The following is a 17,729-nucleotide window of genomic DNA, read 5'->3' as shown; positions in this document are numbered from 1 at the left end:
TAGATGCCATGTATTCTTCATTTCTAATCCAAAATTAGGGTGAAATCCTGTACAATTTACTCAGTGTAAATACTTCTTATCAGAAAGACTCGTCATGCCAAAACCACTTGACTTCCACTATACATGGAATTTTAAATTATTTAATAAATATTAGAGACAAAATGGGTGAAGTAATAACCTTTATTCAACCAACTTCAACTGGTAAAAGGGACAAGCTTTCAAGCTTACACAGACCTCTTCTTCAGTTCTCAGGACCTGAAGACCAGCAGTTCCAAACGTTCAGATAAGAAAACTGGTTTAGCTTTAAGAGATGAGTTCTACCTACCTCCTCCTCCTCTTTCATGTGAGGAAGGAAATCCCTGGTGAAGGCTTCCAACCTCTCTTTCAGCTGTTTAGCATAGTTTAGCTGTTCATATTCATTCTGAAAAGAAAAAGTATGATTTAACCAAAAAAGCTCTCCATAGGGTTTAAGAACTGAAACGTAGATCCATATCTCCCAAAGCTCTCAAGATACAACCACTTCTGGAAAGGCAGAGTTAATTTTTAGAACATACTAAAAATGGTTAAACTTTTAGTATAGAGATCATTTGCGTATTTCTTACTCTCGTAGATGTCTTCTGCACTAGAAAAATTGTAATTTATTTCTGCTGTTGCAATCTAAAACGCATTATGTCATTAATCAGAAATAGCAGAACCTTGCTAACCCAAGGTCTACGAATCCTGAAGAACAGATAACATAAAATTTTCAGAGACGCTATATGTTCGTATTAACAATTTCATTATTTAAAAAACATAGTACACTGTGCAATGAAGTACCACAACTAAAACAAAACTACATTAGTCAACATAATAAAGTACATTCTGTGATGAAGAATCCTTGATATTTTTAACCTTGTTTGTTCACTTCTTTGCTATTTCACATCAATAATTCATAAGAAGTCAATAATCCATCGTTAGTCAAATTAACAAATACTGTATTATTGTAATTCTAATCTACTTTGTCATCACATGAATTATCTGACTTCTACTCTGAAGTAATTGCAAGGTTTACATGAAAGTATTAAGACTGTTGTAGATTAAAGCCTACCAATCAGCCACACCAAAAAAGTTTAAAGTAATAAATTAAATCTAAAAATTTACATGTTCTATGGGAAATTCTGCATAAGTTATATACTAGCTTAGCTTTGTATTTTAAATTATATAAACTCTACATGAATTAACCAAATATCTCAGTTAAATCATAACTTGCAGTTTATAACTAACTAAATGTGCCATATAGAAACTTACTTTGAAACAGTCAGTTTTTAAAATACATACTTTACTTTAAACATTGTGGCTTATTTGCTAACAGACCTTTCTCATCTATGAATGTTACCCTTTCTGTATTCCGGTAATAAGAATCTGGCCCTGGAGTCTGTCCAGATTGTGACAGAAGGAAATTCTTTGCAGTGCATTTCGCAATAGTACGGGAAGGAGGCAGTAAACCCAACCTTGCATCATCAAAAAATTTTTATTTATTTTTTATTTATTTTTTTACCAGTTCGGTGTTTTTTTCCCTCTGTTGGAAATGAAAAGTAAACAATGCAAGGCTAATATTCTTGTTCTGTTGAGCTACAATACCCAATAAGTGGACTGAGAAATTTCCAGTACAGTGTATGATAGCCAATATCAGTAATGTGGTCATGGACTCAAATACAAAAAAACTAACACAGGAGAGAAAACATGCTGAAATCTTAATTTTTACATTTTTCTTAAAACTGATTTCTACAAACAAATGCATCTATTCAAAGTTAACATAACAATACTTCAGAGAAAAACATAAGTGCAGTCCAACCTGTTTAATTCAAACCAGATCAAATAGCTCTAGGAAAGTATTTACCAAAATTGTCCCAAAAAATCCCGTTTCTCCTTTTAGGTTAGTTTTCTACATGAGAAGCTAGTAAAAATTGATGACAATATCTGAGAAGCAAGAAGATGAAGATGGGGGTTGGTTGTTAAATGGTTATTTCCTTACTTTGTCATGTCAATTTCAGTAAATTGTTTCGGAAATGTCAGGCTAGATTCATAGCCCTCAGATTCAGTGGTTAGGACACTCGCCTGGGATGTGGGATATGCAAGTTTAAATCCCCATTCTGAAGCAGAGAGATTTGAAGCCAGATTTACAACATCCCAGGTTAATTCCCTAGCCACCAGACTATGGGTAGGTCCTTCTCAGTCTCCCCTGTAGAAGCCACTCCACTCTGTATAAACAAACATTCACTGGAGCAGGGACTGGAACCTGGGTGTCCCCCATCCTAGGTGAGTGCCCTAACCACCAGGTTACACAGCCATTTTCTTGCTCTCTCTGGACCAGTTCATGATTAATTATTGATTTGAAATGGAACTGTTTTCACAAGAGAATGAGCTAATAGCCTGGTGGGTATAGAACTCACTTGGGATGTGAAAGACCTGGGTTCATGTCCTTGTTTCAGAGCAGGGTTTCAAATGTAGGTCTCCCACATCCCATGTGAATGACCTAAACACCAGGATACTGGGTATAGTGGGGATATTCCCACTTCTGCTTTTTTGTTTTGTTTTTTGGTAAATCCAGCCATTCATTACATATGTTTTTATTGAAAAATAGTTAAAACTGCCCAAAATTTAAACAAAATGTTTCATTTGGGATCAAAGGGGCTTTTTGTTTTGTTTTTACATGAATTGAAGTTTTCCAACTTTTTGATTAATTGAAAACTCAGAAAAAAAGAAGAATTTTGGGTTCATCTGAAAAAAAATTTCCTTCGATTTTTGAGACCCACCAGTGATCCCCCCCACCCCCCCCCAAAAAAAACAAACGTTTTTTTCCCAGCTCTAGTCAGTAGTACAAAACATGTAGGTTACATATGTCTGACAACAACTTCCTATATGGGCAAAACTCAGAAGTAAGAGATGAAACTTTGTTTAATCTGAGCTTGGTTTAACAGCATCAAACAACTAGGGTCACTTAGGACAGGCTGCACTGAGTTTCCACTATCAGCCCAATTCTACCCTTCCCCACCCCAACTTCACAGTGACACGTACTGTCCTCCACTGGCAGGTTACACCAGGGGCCAAAATAAACTATTTCTACACAATGTGAGGTGAATTGGACAAGGAGTTCCCAAAGTATGACAACCTTAGAAATACTGTTCAGAGTTCTAAAAGTCTACCTTTTTGACACACTGTAGCAACAAAAACACAAAAGTAGAGAAAAATGTAGTCTACTTGACTCCTTTTACTGAGACCGAGTATCCAGACCGACATTTAGTGACTATGATCAACAGCGATAAGTTAACATTTTTAACATAACTACAGAGCATCTGCTTTGGCAAGTTTAATATAGGATGTCAAATGATGGAATGGAGACCCAAGTTTTCATTCCAAAAAGTGAGTTGAAGGAAAAGAAGAATGGGAAGGGCGCAGCAGGGGAAATTCCACATTTGGAATGAAAAAAAAAATTTATCAAAAGGTTGATTTGAAAACAAACCAAAGAGATGGCATTTACAGCTATTCAGCATTTGAATGTTAGTAGCAGTCCTGTGCAAAATGGATTAGAGGGCCAAGTACAGGAGAAGTAAAAGATCATAACAAATGTAATTACCTACATACAAGAGATGTGTATATATCTTTAGAAAACAAAGAATTAGAGTACTCAGGCTTTTGGGGCATGTTATGAAAAGATTTATGGTGTCAGTAAGCAGAAACTGAAGTGTATATTTAATCAAGTAACATAGCTGTTAAATTAATCTCATTTTAAATTTTCAAGTTTGAATTTTGTGATTTCAAAGAAAGGCTCCAAAATTTCTCCTAGATAATACTTACTAGTAATCTTCTAGGTTTTCCTCTGTGTTCATAACTATTCTCTTTACAACAAAAATATCATGCCAGTAGCGTTTTGCTTTGTAGCATTTTAATCTTTTATCTGTCTAATATATAGATATCTTCCTTTATATTTAATTCTAACAATCTTTATAATTTATGTTCAAGTTATATATATAAAATCAGAGAGAGAAAAAGATTCATGTAACAGCTATACTAAATGATGAAACTTGCACTGCAGTTTCTGCTTACTGAGACCATAAAGTTGTAGTAACATGCTAAGAAAGCCTGAGTATAATCTAATTCTTTGTTTTCTAAAGTTTCTCATCAAATAAATGAAGTAGCAGACTAATGACTACTCTTAGCAAGTTTCCCTTATTACACAATCAAAAGTTAAAGTAGTACTTCTTTTAGCCTATTTTTGGAAGCTTACCTTCACATTCTTCAGCCCTTTCTCAAAGAGACTAAGCATCTCGGAGAGTTTGTTGTCCGAGTGAACGTTATACACAGTCCGACTGCGCTGCTGAAGTAAGCCAATGATGTATTCATTTTCGATCTGCTCGTGCATTTTAAATTCCTTGAACGTGGCATACAGTGATTGCAGAAGAGCCCGAAAATCATTGTTGTTGGCGAAGTTGGTCTTGGAAAGCTAGAAGAAAGAGAGGCTAATTTTCCCTCTGGATTTTTTTTTTTTTTTTAATCCTTGCAAGTCAAGTTAGCATCTAAAGTAGTATATGCAACTCCCACTTCTCATATGTAGGGCCCTACCAAATTCATGGCCATGAAAAATGCATCTCCGACTGTGAAATCTGGTCTCCCCCCGTGAAATCTGGTCTTTTGTGTGCTTTTGCCCTATACTATACAGATTTCGGGGGCGGGGGGAATCAGTGTTTCTCAAATTGGGGGTCCTGACCCAAAAGGGAGTTGCAGGGGGATTGCAAGGTTATTTGGGGAGGGGGGGGGCACAGTATTGCCACCCTTATTTCTGCACTACCTTCAGAGCTAGGCAACCGGAAAACAGTGACTGTTGGTCAGCACCCAGCTCTGAAGGCAACGCCCTGCCAGCAGCAGCATAGAAGTAAGGGTGGGGTAATACCATACCATTCCACCCTTACTTCTGTGCTGCTGCCTTCAGAGCTGGGCAGCCGGAGAGTGGCGGCTGCTGACTGAGGGCCCAGGTCTGGAGGCAGCAGCGCAGAAGTACAGGTAGCACTACCGTATCATGCCATCCTTACTTCTGCACTGCTGCTGGCAGCAGCTCTGCCTTCAGGGCTGGAAGCCCAGCCAGCAGCTGCTGCTCTCCAGCTGCCCAGCTCTGAAGGCAGCACCGCCGCCAGCAGCAGTGCAGAAGTAAGAGTAGCAGTATTGCAACACCCTCCCCTGTCAAAATAATCTTGTGACCCGACCATCCCCCCCCCCCCCACACACACACCATCTTTTTGGGTCAGGAGCCAAACCGTGAATTTGGTAGGGCTCTACTCATATGCACTGTTTGTTCCTCATCCCAGCTTTAAATTCAGCGGGTAAATAACCCGTTACATAATATGATACTGATAGACCAAAACCAGGAGTGGCCAACCTGAGCCTGAGAAGGAGCCAGAATTTACCAATGTACATTACCAAAGAGTCACAGTAATAAGTCAGTAGCCCCCCTGCCCCCACATCAGCTCTTCCCTGCCCACTCCCAGAGCCTCCCACTGGCTGCCAGCCCTGCCAACCAGCGCCTTCCCCTCCCTCCCGATCAGCTATTTCATGGCGTGCAGCAGGCTCGGGGGTGGGGGAGCCAAGGAATGGCGGCTCAGGGGAGGGTGCGGGAAGGGATGGAGTGGGGGCAGAGCCTGTGGCAGAGCCAGGGGTTGAGCAGTGAGCACCCCCCGGCACCTTGGAAAATTGGCGCCTGTAGCTCCAACCCCGGAGTCACTGCCTATACAAGGAGCCACATATTAAACTTCTGAATAGCTGCATGTGGCTCCGGAGCCACAGGTTGGCCACCCCTGACCTAAACTAAAGAAGCTGAACCATATAATGGAGCAAATAATTAAGCAATCAATTTGCAAACACCTAGAAGATAATAAGGTGATAAATGAAAAGGAGTACTTGTGGCACCTTAGAGACTAACCAATTTATTTGAGCATAAGCTTTCGTGAGCCACAGCTCACTTCATCGGATGCATACTGTGGAAAGTGTAGAAGATCTTATTATATACACACAAAACATGAAAAAATACCTCCCCCCACCCCACTCTCCTGCTGGTAATAGCTTATCTAAAGTGATCACTCTCCTTACAATGTGTATGATAATCAAGGTGGGCCATTTCCAGCACAAATCCAGGGTTTAACAAGAACGTCGGGGGGGGGGAGGGGGTAGGAAAAAACAAGGGGAAATAGGTTACCTTGCATAATGACTTAGCCACTCCCAGTCTCTATTCAAGCCTAAGTTAATTGTATCCAATTTGCAAATGAATTCCAATTCAACAGTCTCTCGCTGGAGTCTGGATTTGAAGTTTTTTTGTTGTAATATCACAACTTTCATGTCTGTAATCGCGTGACCAGAGAGACTGAAGTGTTCTCCGACTGGTTTAGGAATGTTATAATTCTTGACATCTGATTTGTGTCCATTTATTCTTTTACGTAGAGACTATCCAGTTTGACCAATGTACATAGCAGAGGGGCATTGCTGGCACATGATGGCATATATCACATTGGTGGATGAGCAGGTGAACGAGCCTCTGATAGTGTGGCTGATGTTATTAGGCCCTGTGATGGTGTCCCCTGAATAGATATGTGGACACAGTTGGCAATGGGCTTTGTTGCAAGGATAGGTTCCTGGGTTAGTGGTTCTGCTGTGTGGTATGTGGTTGCTGGTGAGTATTTGCTTCAGGTTGGGGGGCTGTCTGTAGGCAAGGACTGGCCTGTCTCCCAAGACAGCCGGGGGGGTTCTACTTTCCCCAGTGTAGCCCTGGGGCCACCTGCACCCCAAAGCCCCGATCCCCGGCTCCACTCCAGGGCCCGCACCCCCAGCCGGAGTCCTCACCCCCCCACATTCCAACCCTCTGCCCAGCCCTGAGTCCCCTACCACACTCCAAACCCCTCGGCCCCACCCCCCCACTTGAATTTTATTATGTGCACCAATATGGAGGTGATGTATGACATGATCTCCATATTGATGCACAAAACAAAATTTATTCCGCACGTGCGAGGGAAAAATTAGAGGGAACACTGCACATTCATGTGAGTCCATCTACCTGGACTGGGAGGATTGCTCCTAGCTGCAGTATAGACATATCCCAGTTGTCCAGTTCAAAAACTGACAGTAGACAGGATAGGAGACAAAAACCCTAGAAACCTTTGGATTTCTCCAAACCAGTCATCAGAAAGACATCTAGTTCATTTAGATGTCAACGTCAATCTCAGGATAAGGTTGGGAGAAGATGGGCATAATCCAAAGACTATCTAAATACAACAGACAAAAAAGGCAAGACCAAACAAAGACCCTTAGCACACAAACTTTTGTAAGAAAACTGCTATGTTTCTCTTTACAATATAGTCACCACACCTTTTTTTGGAACTTGGAAGGAGGATGACTCAATGCAAAACAATGCCCGTAAGATCAATAATTAAAATGCATGTAGCACTCTATATATCAAGACTCTGGACAATTAGGAAGATAATCCTAGTAGCATCCCAGCGTAAAGAATTATTATCCCTGTTTTACAGAGGGGAAGGTGTGAGATCAAGTACAAGGCTACACAGCAAGTCAGTGGCAGAGCCAGGATTAGAATTTAGCAGTTCCTGTCTCTCCTTCTTGAGCTCTCTCTAATAACCACACTTCTCCTAGATAAAGGAGTATAGCACTCCAAGCTGAAAAAGCACTGAACTCATTTTAAAATTTTCCCTTATCTCGTCCTCTAGCACCACCTGAATTTATTAAGTGGATTCTTAAATAATGAGGATTTTCCTTACACTTTCAACATTTCATTCATCTTGGATGACGAAGACAGACTAGTCAATTTCATACTCTGGGTGTCATGTGTTAGTAAAAGGTAGTAGTGATGGCATAAGCTCACCAGAGAGGAAGGATGGCCCTGTGGTTGAGGCACTGGACTAGAACGGTAGCTGAGGAAATCTAGGTTCAATTTCTGACTCTGCCACAGAATTCCTTTGAGCAAGTCATTTACTATCTCTGTGCCTCAGTTCCCTCATCTATAAAACAGGAAGAGCAGCACTTCCCTACCCTACAAGGATGTTGATAAGGATAAATACCATGTACACATCTAAGATTTGAGAGGCATTCAGATACAGTGATGGAGGCCAGATAAGTACACAGGTCGATTCACAATGCTGTAAGGGTGTTAGGTAGTACAGCGGCATAGCTGCAACTTTAACTAGTAGTGCCCATGGTGTAAATACTTCCTGTACTGACAGAAAGATTTCCTTCCAACAATGTAGGTAATCAACGTCCCTGAGCAGTGGTAACCAGAGGTATGTCCACACTTAAACCCCAAGAGAAGCACAGCTGCTATACTGCAGTTGTGCCACTGTAACGCCTCAATGTAGACACTCACTACAACAACAGGAGAGATTCTACTCCCGGGGGAATTCTGTGCCACTGCATATGCGCAGAATTCATGTCCCACACAGATTCTCTGCCCTCCCACCCCGGCAGAAAATACATTCAGCTGGAGAAGTGCTGTAGTTAGGCCTTTCACCGACCAGGGGCTGCTCTGGCACCAGAACAGAGAGCAGCTGCTCCCTGGCAAGAACAGCCCTAACTGCAGATAGGGAAGAGAAGAGGCTGCATTCCTCACAGCGCTCTACCTATGGGGCCATATCAGGAGGCACAGGATATGAGGGGACGGACAGCATGGGGCCCATGAGGCTGCTGGGGGGGGGTGTCACAGACTGGAGTTCAGACAGGCTGGGGGGGGCAGACTGGAGTGCAGACTGAAAGAGCAAGGGTGGAAGGCCACATGGGGACAGGGATGGGAGTGCAGGGCCAGAGAGCGGGAAGGGGGAGGAGTGCTTAAGTGCAGGGACACATGGGGCCGGGGTCAGGAGAGGCAGCTGAATGGGGTGCAGGGACGTGTCTGACTGAATGAGAGGGGCTACTGGTAGGCCAGGGTCTGCATGGGGGAGGCTCTCTAACAATCCCCCCCCCCCACTTCTCCCTCCCACCCAACAACCCTCCAAGTTCACACCCAGACTCCCAGCAATTACTTCCCTCTCCTTCAGCTCCTCGGTTAGCCCTGACTCCCCCAAATCTCTGCACTGCTGCTGAGGAGGTGAACGAAACGTGTTTCTGTATTGTAGTTTAAATGAATTATTTCTCAAAGTTCTGTATTAATATGCCTAGTAAGGAATGTGTGTCAAAAATCATTTCCGGAATCTTTTTTGTCGTCTATATTGTTACAAACATACCTGGAGAGGTATTTTGAAATAAATTACCAAATAATTGAAACTGGTGTGATTATATTGTGTTATTCTGACAAAATATGCAGAATTTTAAAATACTGTGCACAGAATTTTTAATTTTTTTGGCACAGAATTCCTCCAGGAATAAGATTCGCCCATTGCTGTAGCTAATCCACCTCCCCAAGAGGTGTTACTAGGTCAACAGAACAATTCGTCCATTGACCTAGCACAGTCTATACCAGGGGTTAGGTGGACATAGCTACGTCTCTGAGGGGGCGTAGATTTTTCATAGCCCAGAGACACATGCTATGCTGATGTAAGTTTTCAGCGTAGACCAGCCCTTCTGTTGACCTAGCCACATCTACACTGGAGGTTACATCAGCCTAACCATGGCATTCAAGAGCGTGAATTTTTCACACACCTAAATGACATAACTAGGTCGATCTAAAGTTTAAGCATAAACCAAGCCTACTGTACCCTTGAAAATTACATCTGCACAGCTACATCAGTCGGGGAGTGAAAAAAACCCACCCCAATCAACATAATTATGCCAGTATACTCCCAAGTGCTTCTGTCAACGTAGCTAACTTTTGGAGAGGTGACGTTCCCACAGCAACAGAAAAACCGCTTCTGTAGGCAGAGGCTGCATCTACACTACAGGGCTATGCAAGCATTGCTTTGCCAGTACAGTCTCCATAACGCAGACATATCCTTAGAGCTATTATTTCCAATCCCAACAGCAGGAAGGGGAGGGGAAGAAGAAAAAGCTTGCTTTTCTATCATCAAATAATATTGTCATGCAATTTATTACAACACTCCCAAAGCCTAAATTGGGTAGGTCATATTATCTAGACACAGGCACATTGCTCTGATCTTAAAAAGAAAAGTTCTTCTTCTAGTTGGTAGTTGACCAGTTCAGGTAAAACAGTAAAAATATGAAGAAAAGAGATGGGCATATTACTTTATTCTCTCATAAATTTTGTTTTACCCCAGAATAGAATTATATAAAGTGCAGCTGAAGTGTGAAAAGTGACTAAAGATTGCATCATAAGACACTGTTTTCTTGTCTGAATTTTCATATGAAGTAGATTTTTTTTCTCAAAACTTTTTACTTCTGAACTAAGCAGTAGACAGGCAAACTCAGCCTGGAATCTGAAAGTCAAGGCTCTGTTCTTTCCTTCGCACATATCATCACAATTAAAAGTTTTCAATAGACCAAATAATGCCCCTATTGACACCCATGGAGCTCAATACATTTGCTCTTAGTAATTTTTACAGATATAACTGATTGGCCCTGCAACTGAAACTTAGTAAATAACTATACTGCCAATGACTGAGAAAGAATGGATTCCAACTACTCTGACTACGCTTGTTGGCTCAGAAAACTTAACATGATTTAAAAAAACAGTAAAAGCGTACTTTAGCCACCATAGGTAGATACAGCTTTGATACAACCAGCAAGCAGTTATGAATAAACTAGAATTTTGTCTTGGCAGAACTTGATTTTTTTTCTAATTTAGATTATTTTTATCAATTTATATTTAAGGGGTTTTTTTTTCTGTTTTTAACTATATTTATTTTTACAGTTGTGCAGGGTAGAGCTGGGATCAGGGTTAGGGCAGTGCTGACAATGCTGCAGCAGGGGACTCCCTGTACAGCCAAGGGGCTCAAGATACCAGGGCACAAGGTGCAGGGGAGGCTGCAGTTGTTCTGGCCTTGAGTACAGACCCCCCAATCAGGTCTTGAAGGAGGATGATGAGTCCTGGCCAGGGGGAGGCCATACCAATGGTAAACTCTTCCTGCCTAGGGACAGCTCCCACACTCATGGCTAATGAATGAATGAGTGGGGCCATGACAGCGGAACTGCAGCGGGGTGCCTGCAAGGCCACAGAGCTGGTGATACAGGTTCCCTCCAGGGACAAGGTGTGAGGAAGGCTGGGGTCTTGGCAGGCCACAGCTGAATGAGTGAATAGGAGGACAAATCCTCAGCTGCATGGAAGCCACCCTGCTACTGAATGACTCCTGCCGATGGCCAAAACTATTCAGCAGTGAGGTGGTCTCTGCGGCCAGGGATAACAAGGACTCTTCCTTGCACAGTCCTGGCCAGAAGCCTCTGCCCCGCTAGGCCAGAAGAACTGCAGCCTCCCCAGTACCTTGTGCCTGCCCCACAGCAGTGCAGGGAGCCCTCTGCCACTCCACTGTAATGGCGCTGTTCCCTCACTCCTGTGACAGCAAGGCAACAGAGGGCTCCTTCCATGGCCAACGCCACCCAATCCGTAGGTACGCCCACCGTTATCAACTGTTTGGGGGGGTTGTTTGTGTCAGCTGAAATCGATGTTTACCAACAGCTATACATTAAAATCAAATTCTACCAAGCCTAATTTTAACATACTGTTCTACTATGAGAAGAAGTATCTTAAATCTTAGAAGTCATTAGACTATCAACTAGCCTTTTAACATATTCAATAATTCTCAATGTTCTAATTTTATGAAACACTAGAATGTGTGTGTAATTCAAAGCACTTTACAGGCATTAGTGAATTTATCATCATAACTCCCTTGTGCAGTGGCTAAATACTATTATTTCCATTTTACAGATGAAGAAACTGAGGAACAGAATAAGGACAAGGCTCGAGGTCACACATAAAGGGCCTGATTCTGGGCTCCATGGTGGAATCTTTACAGTAGCTCAACTTCTAGGGGCTGCAAAGCCACTTTAACCAGTTATCAGAAATAACTGGAGCACTAAGACAGCATATTACCTCCCCATCCCCAAGCACATTGGTGCCAGATGAATGGTAAGAGAACCAGCTAATGCACCTAACACTCCCAACTATTCAGATGCAACAAGCCACCATAAGTCAAAGCAGCCCATCCTACGCTATGCATGCTGTGATATGCAGGACAGGATTTGTTCCAAGTCCATGACAGAACTCTAAATAGAACTCACAATCTCACAGCCTGTAACTCAGTAGATACAAGGCTATCATCTCTTGCACATAAAATTATCAATTGCTCTGCGATTCCATTAAAGGCTTTAGTAAAGTTTAATAAAAAGCCACTACATTTGAACAAATAAAGATTAAGGCAAACAACATTTTTGTTTTAGAAGGGCTGATGATCATGAAGATAATTGCAAAGGTTGGGTGGAGCACAGCAGAGATGGAAAAAAACATTTCAGTAAGTCTGCTGATTTTCTAGGAGGATATTTTGCATCATATAACCAATACAGCTGTTGGGCAGAACTACCCAAAGCAAAGTAACTATCAACTGGGTGCAGACTTGCATTGAAAATCCAGCACAGTAACTCATTTTGGTTTCATGTTTGAACCTCTCTCAGTAGCATGAGAGACTATTAGGATGTGTCTACACAAGGATTTTGCAAAGGCCTAATTCTCAATAGGTGCCGCTCTAACAGCAGAAACTATAGTGAACATATGGCTCAGCTATTTTTACCACTGTGATGCCTTAGCTTTGTCTACACTAGTTTCACTGGGGGAACTACACTAGTAACTAACAGATCTAATAATTTATAGACAAAGCTTTTAGTCTCTAAATGTGTATGAAGGATGAGGATCAGGGGTGAAAAGAAAGCAGTACCAGGGCATGTTTCCACTGCTATGGTGACTCACCATTACAGAAGCTGCAGGAATGTTTCTTTCAGAGTAACAGCCGTGTTAGTCTGTATTCGCAAAAAGAAAAGGAGTACTTGTGGCACCTTAGAGACTAACCAATTTATTTGAGCATAAGCTTTCGTGAGCTACAGCTTACGAAAGCTTATGCTCAAATAAATTGGTTAGTCTCTAAGGTGCCACAAGTACTCCTTTTCTTTTAGGAATGTTTCTGTCTCCCCTTTGTCAGACAATTCCCTAATGTAGGTCTCCAAGATAGTCAGTCATATTGAAAGGGGACACTGAGAAAATACCCCACTTTTGCTTAATCCCCCATTTTGGGAGACACTAACTGCAAAAACATACTGAAAACAAAGATACTCTAACAAATTGAAATAACTCATTAAAGTCAGGGTTTACTTTGCAGAGATTATGCAGGTGCTGTGGGATAATTGCATAATACCTGAATAAATACTGCAAGACACTAATTATACCCTCCGACTTTTAGAGGACTGCAGCTTCTCTTCTCTCCTCTTACTACTACTGGGGGCAGAAGCAGAGATCGCGATGAGACCATTACTACTGGAAGTAGCGTGGTTATGGAGGAAGGGAGGCCCTGCTAAAGCTATAACTGCTGGGAATGAAGCTGGGCGAAGGAGAAGCTGTTGAGGCTAGAGCCAGAGAAGGCAAAAGGCAGGGGGAAAATGAAATGTTGAGTGACTATAGGAGAAAACAAGAGACTGCTATGGCTAGGATGAGGACAATCTAGAGCTGCAGGTGGGCTGGAAGGATAGAAAATGATAGAGTGGGGAGGAAAAAGGGATCTAAAGAGGTGAGAACATTTTGTGCTGCTAGACAGCTTTGGAGGGAGGGGGAGAAAAGAGCTGAGGTACCAGTTGCTGCTTAGGAGGATTTGAGGGTGGAAGGAGACAGGGTTGTGAGGAGACAGGGAAGGGGATGATTCTGAAACACTGATTACAGTAAAAAAAAAAGGAGGACTTGTGGCACCTTAGAGCCACAAGTCCTTTTCTTTTTGTGGAAACAGACTAACACGGCTGCTACTCTGAAACACTGGATTACAGCAGGTTTGCTGGTTTCTCCCCTGTTCTAGACCTCTGACTTACAGGAGAACACAACACATTTGAAAGGTTTTTATATAAGAAACTGGCTGCAATTTTCATGTGTGAATGAAAATATTCTAAAGAGATCAAAGAGAAATGATGAAATCAGTGTTATTTTCTAACAAGCATAATAAGAAGTTTTAGAATGGTCCAGAAAGCAAGATGGGAAAAGGAATGAATGTAGTCACTGAGAATGGTAAGGGACATGGCTAGTGAGTGGATTCAACAGTCTTGGGATGTTGAAGAAGGGATAACAAATGAAGTTGTGAATTGTAAGGAGGCCTGATTTACTTAAAGCTAGAATCTTCTGTAAGGACTGCAGGACACCTAATAATGTGGTTTTATATAAACATCACTCTATATAGTTAACTCATCCTATTTTTCTGTCTTAGTTGCATTGAATTTGCTTGGCGGTTGTTTCTCATTCTAAAACCAGTTAAGTGTGAAAGCTCCTGATCAACACTGTATTCTGTTGCTTAGAGTTTAGTTATTACCAAATATCACTGCATGAGTTTCTGACTCAACATGCCTACAGTTGAATGAAATGAAAAGAAGTGATTGAGAACTAAAATAATGGAAAGAATTTTTCTAAAGTAAAATGCAAATATTGTGAAGAGGTGTTACGCAGCAAGATAGAAATGATTTGGGCTCATCTTAAGTGCAGAAAAAAAATCAGTTTCTTCACAATCAAGGTGTGTCATTCAACAAAATTTTGTCTTTTGAAAGAGAAGATCAGAATGTTGATTATTTTGAAAACCTTAATAGTGAAATATTTTCAATGCTTCTGTTGCCACAAAAACGTAGCCACAATTTAATCATGAAAATCCCTGATCCAAGCCTTCCAGCAGCATTTCAGTTTCAGTCAGGAGCATTTTTCACCTCAAAATTTGGCAAAGATTAACCTCTGATTATGTTGTATGAACTAAAAGTAAAGACACTAACTTAATAAATTGCCTCAATGTAAAGAAATGATCAAAGCATCTTTCCTCTAATGTGCTCCTCCAGACAGATTTTAAAATGTACAGGTTAACATATAATGTAAACAAATATTAGTGAAAGAACTAAAAGAATCAAAATTGACATGATTGATAGAACATGAAAGACAACCTGAGAATAATTATGAATAATCCATACAGCAAAGCCTTATTTGATCTGATTAACAAAGATCTCTAACCTCATAAGAGCAGAAGTCAAAAAACAATTCTGAGCAGCTAGGAACTTTTCCACTATCTAGCCAACATGACTGATCGCAAATACAAAGGTCAGAGGTTGAGTTCAGATAAAGAAGCAGCTGAAATGTGGCTAACAGGACACAATCTTACACATCTTCCTTCTCTTCTATCACTTAAAATGGTAAATCCAGATTTGCCCTCCATATGTATTTTGTAAAAGTTGGGCCACGGTTTATTGCATGAAAATGTTGGAAAATTAGAAAGTAAACTCACACAACAGGACAGTTGAATTCAAGATTCTGTCAATATTTGACAACCTACACTCCTGTCCAACCAGTTCAGCATCACTACAGCTTGCTTTTAGGACAGTGATTAATTTAGTAAAAACTTTGTAGAAATCTTGAAAAACAAATACATGAATAAGATTGTGTGAACATTCCAAGAACAATGGAAAAGAGTGTTAAGGCCTACTACGTCAACAGTACTCAAAGGCTGTGTTTTCCAGTAGGAAGTTCTCAAACTTTTTCATAGCATGGAGAACATTTTAGAGATCGTCTCACAAACCCCCTCCCTCCACACGGTCTGTACCTGAAATAGTACAGACCACCAGACTGGCCTCTCACAACAGGCAGATCAATTGTGACCATATAACACGGCCATGGAAACTACAGAGGTTACTTACACGGGGAAACAACATTAAGAAAGTACTTAATGTATTCTTAAAATGACCATGAATGGAGTTTTGCAGCGTCAAATGAAAAAAGTCAACATCACCAGCAAGCGATGCCAGCAGCTGCTCTGCAGGCCACACCACACTGTTGGCACACCACAGTTTGGGAACCTCAGATTTATAAAATTGCAAGCTTTTCAGTGTAAACAGTGAGCCTCTTTATCCTTGAGAAATTCACTTCATAGACGTGTCACAAATAGACCCTAATCCTGCAGTGGGTCCTCGCATGGGACACGGATACCTGCACAGGGCCCTGTAACCCCAACTCCAAAATTGGAACCCGGGTACGTGCGTCGCCCCCTCTTATAAAGCGAGAGGGTGGGAGGCGCCAGGAAAAGCTCCGTTCCTCCCGGCTGGGAAAAACCAGCGGAGTCTTGCTGGGGGCTTTCGGGGAGTGGGAAGAGCACACTGGGCAGGAGAGAGCTGATGCGGGGGGGGGGGGGGGGGGAGGAAGGGGACACCGCCCCCCCCCCCCCGCGGGCAGGACAGCCCTGCTGCCGGGAGGAGGAGGAGCGGGCGGGAAGCAGACGCAGTTACTTCTGCTGGGGCAGGCGGAAGTTGCCGTGCTCGCGGGGCTGGCGCAAGAAGCGGCGGCGGCTGCCTGGGGACCGAGCCGGAGCGAGGGGCTCGGCAGCCCGCGAGGGCCGCGTGCCCCTGCCCTATCCCGGGGGGAGGGGCGGTGACAGCTGCGCAGTCAGTAAATCCTCCCCAGGGGGCGTGTAGGTCCCACCCCACTCCGGCCGCCGACTGCCCGCTCCTCCCGCCCGGTACCTTGTCGCAGTAGAGCCCGACCAGCTGCTTCATCCGCCAGTGCGGAGCCGTGAAGACATCCACCTCGTCGGGGAAGGGAGCCATGTTCTCCCCATAGAGACTCGCCGTGCCCCGCGCCAGCAGCAGCTCTCGCCGCGGCAGCGACAACCGCTCTGCGCATGCCCCAACCCGCCGAGGCCGCGCTGGGAGCAGCCCTGGCCCCCCGGCACGTGACAGGGGCCAGCTGAACAGCGGCCTGCCGCAGCGGCCGTGCTCGCGCTTCGCCGCGCGCGCCGCCTGTTTGCTGACGGGCCGCTTCCCAGGAGCCCGGGGGGGGCGGCGCTAAGCCGTGAGGGCAACACTGGGGGCGCCCCGCTGGCTTCCCTGGTCCCGGCTCGGGCCCCGTCCGCACCAGGCTCCGCAAAGCGCTAACGCTGGGGGGGTGGGTGGTAACGCACGTGGGCGGGCGGGGCCGGCTGCAGCCTGCGCCCCTTGGCGGGGCCGCCTCGCCGGGCTGCGGGCCCCATCTCCGGCCAGCCCCTACCCCCGCGGAGGGTTGGAGGGGAGGGGGAATCCCACTTGTTCCCACCCCATGGGTCCCCTGGCGTGGCTCGCCCCACAGTCCGTGCAGGAGAGCCTCAGGCTCAGGGGAACCGCCCCGCAGGCATTGAACGGGCAACAGCTGGCCCTCAATGAAGTACAGGCGTGTTAGTAAGTTTTGCTGACATTGGGAACAGCAGCCCCCATCTGTGCACTGCTGACATCAAGGAGGCCACCCGGCCTTGGAGTTTATGCAGAACCAGTTGCAGGAGTCAAGTGTACTATCTATGTTAAGGGGCCACTTCTGAAACGTTTTGCGAGATACTCAAGGGGAGCGGAAGGCACTCATACCGCGAATCCAGTCCTTCAGGTCCTAGTACAGGAGCCTGCCGCCACCCCCCCCCTTTTTTTTTTTTACATTTTTTCTCATCAGTTGGACGAGACGTTGTTTTGTAAAGTCTCATTCAACTGGGTGAAAGCTTAGAAGTTGCATTATTAAATTGGGTGCAATACCATGGTTACCAATACCTGAATACAAGAGATGGATGTAGAGGACATAC

General features: G+C 43.6%; 1 protein-coding gene across 2 annotated transcripts in view; it reads right to left on the bottom strand.

Annotated features, from left to right (window-relative positions):
• FBXL5 (F-box and leucine rich repeat protein 5) overlaps positions 1-16,827 on the bottom strand; it is a 54,204-nt gene extending 37,377 nt beyond the window's left edge. Inside the window, exons 1-3 of one of the 2 annotated variants that reach the window (XM_048848815.2) lie at positions 16,651-16,827; positions 4,268-4,483; positions 326-421 (exon numbers count right to left, since the gene is read on the bottom strand). In XM_048848815.2, the coding sequence (XP_048704772.1) occupies positions 326-421; positions 4,268-4,483; positions 16,651-16,734 (396 nt within the window). In that variant the 5' untranslated portion in view covers positions 16,735-16,827. Of the gene's footprint in view, positions 1-325; positions 422-4,267; positions 4,484-6,226; positions 6,831-16,650 lie in introns of those variants that run through there. The other variant, XM_048848814.2, reaches the window with a different exon arrangement.
• Positions 16,828-17,729: the final 902 nt, after the last annotated feature.

The sequence above is a fragment of the Caretta caretta genome, chromosome 4, assembly GCF_965140235.1.
Source record: "Caretta caretta isolate rCarCar2 chromosome 4, rCarCar1.hap1, whole genome shotgun sequence".
Taxonomy (NCBI): domain Eukaryota; kingdom Metazoa; phylum Chordata; order Testudines; family Cheloniidae; genus Caretta; species Caretta caretta.
This window is presented reverse-complemented; position numbering and strand designations above follow the sequence as displayed.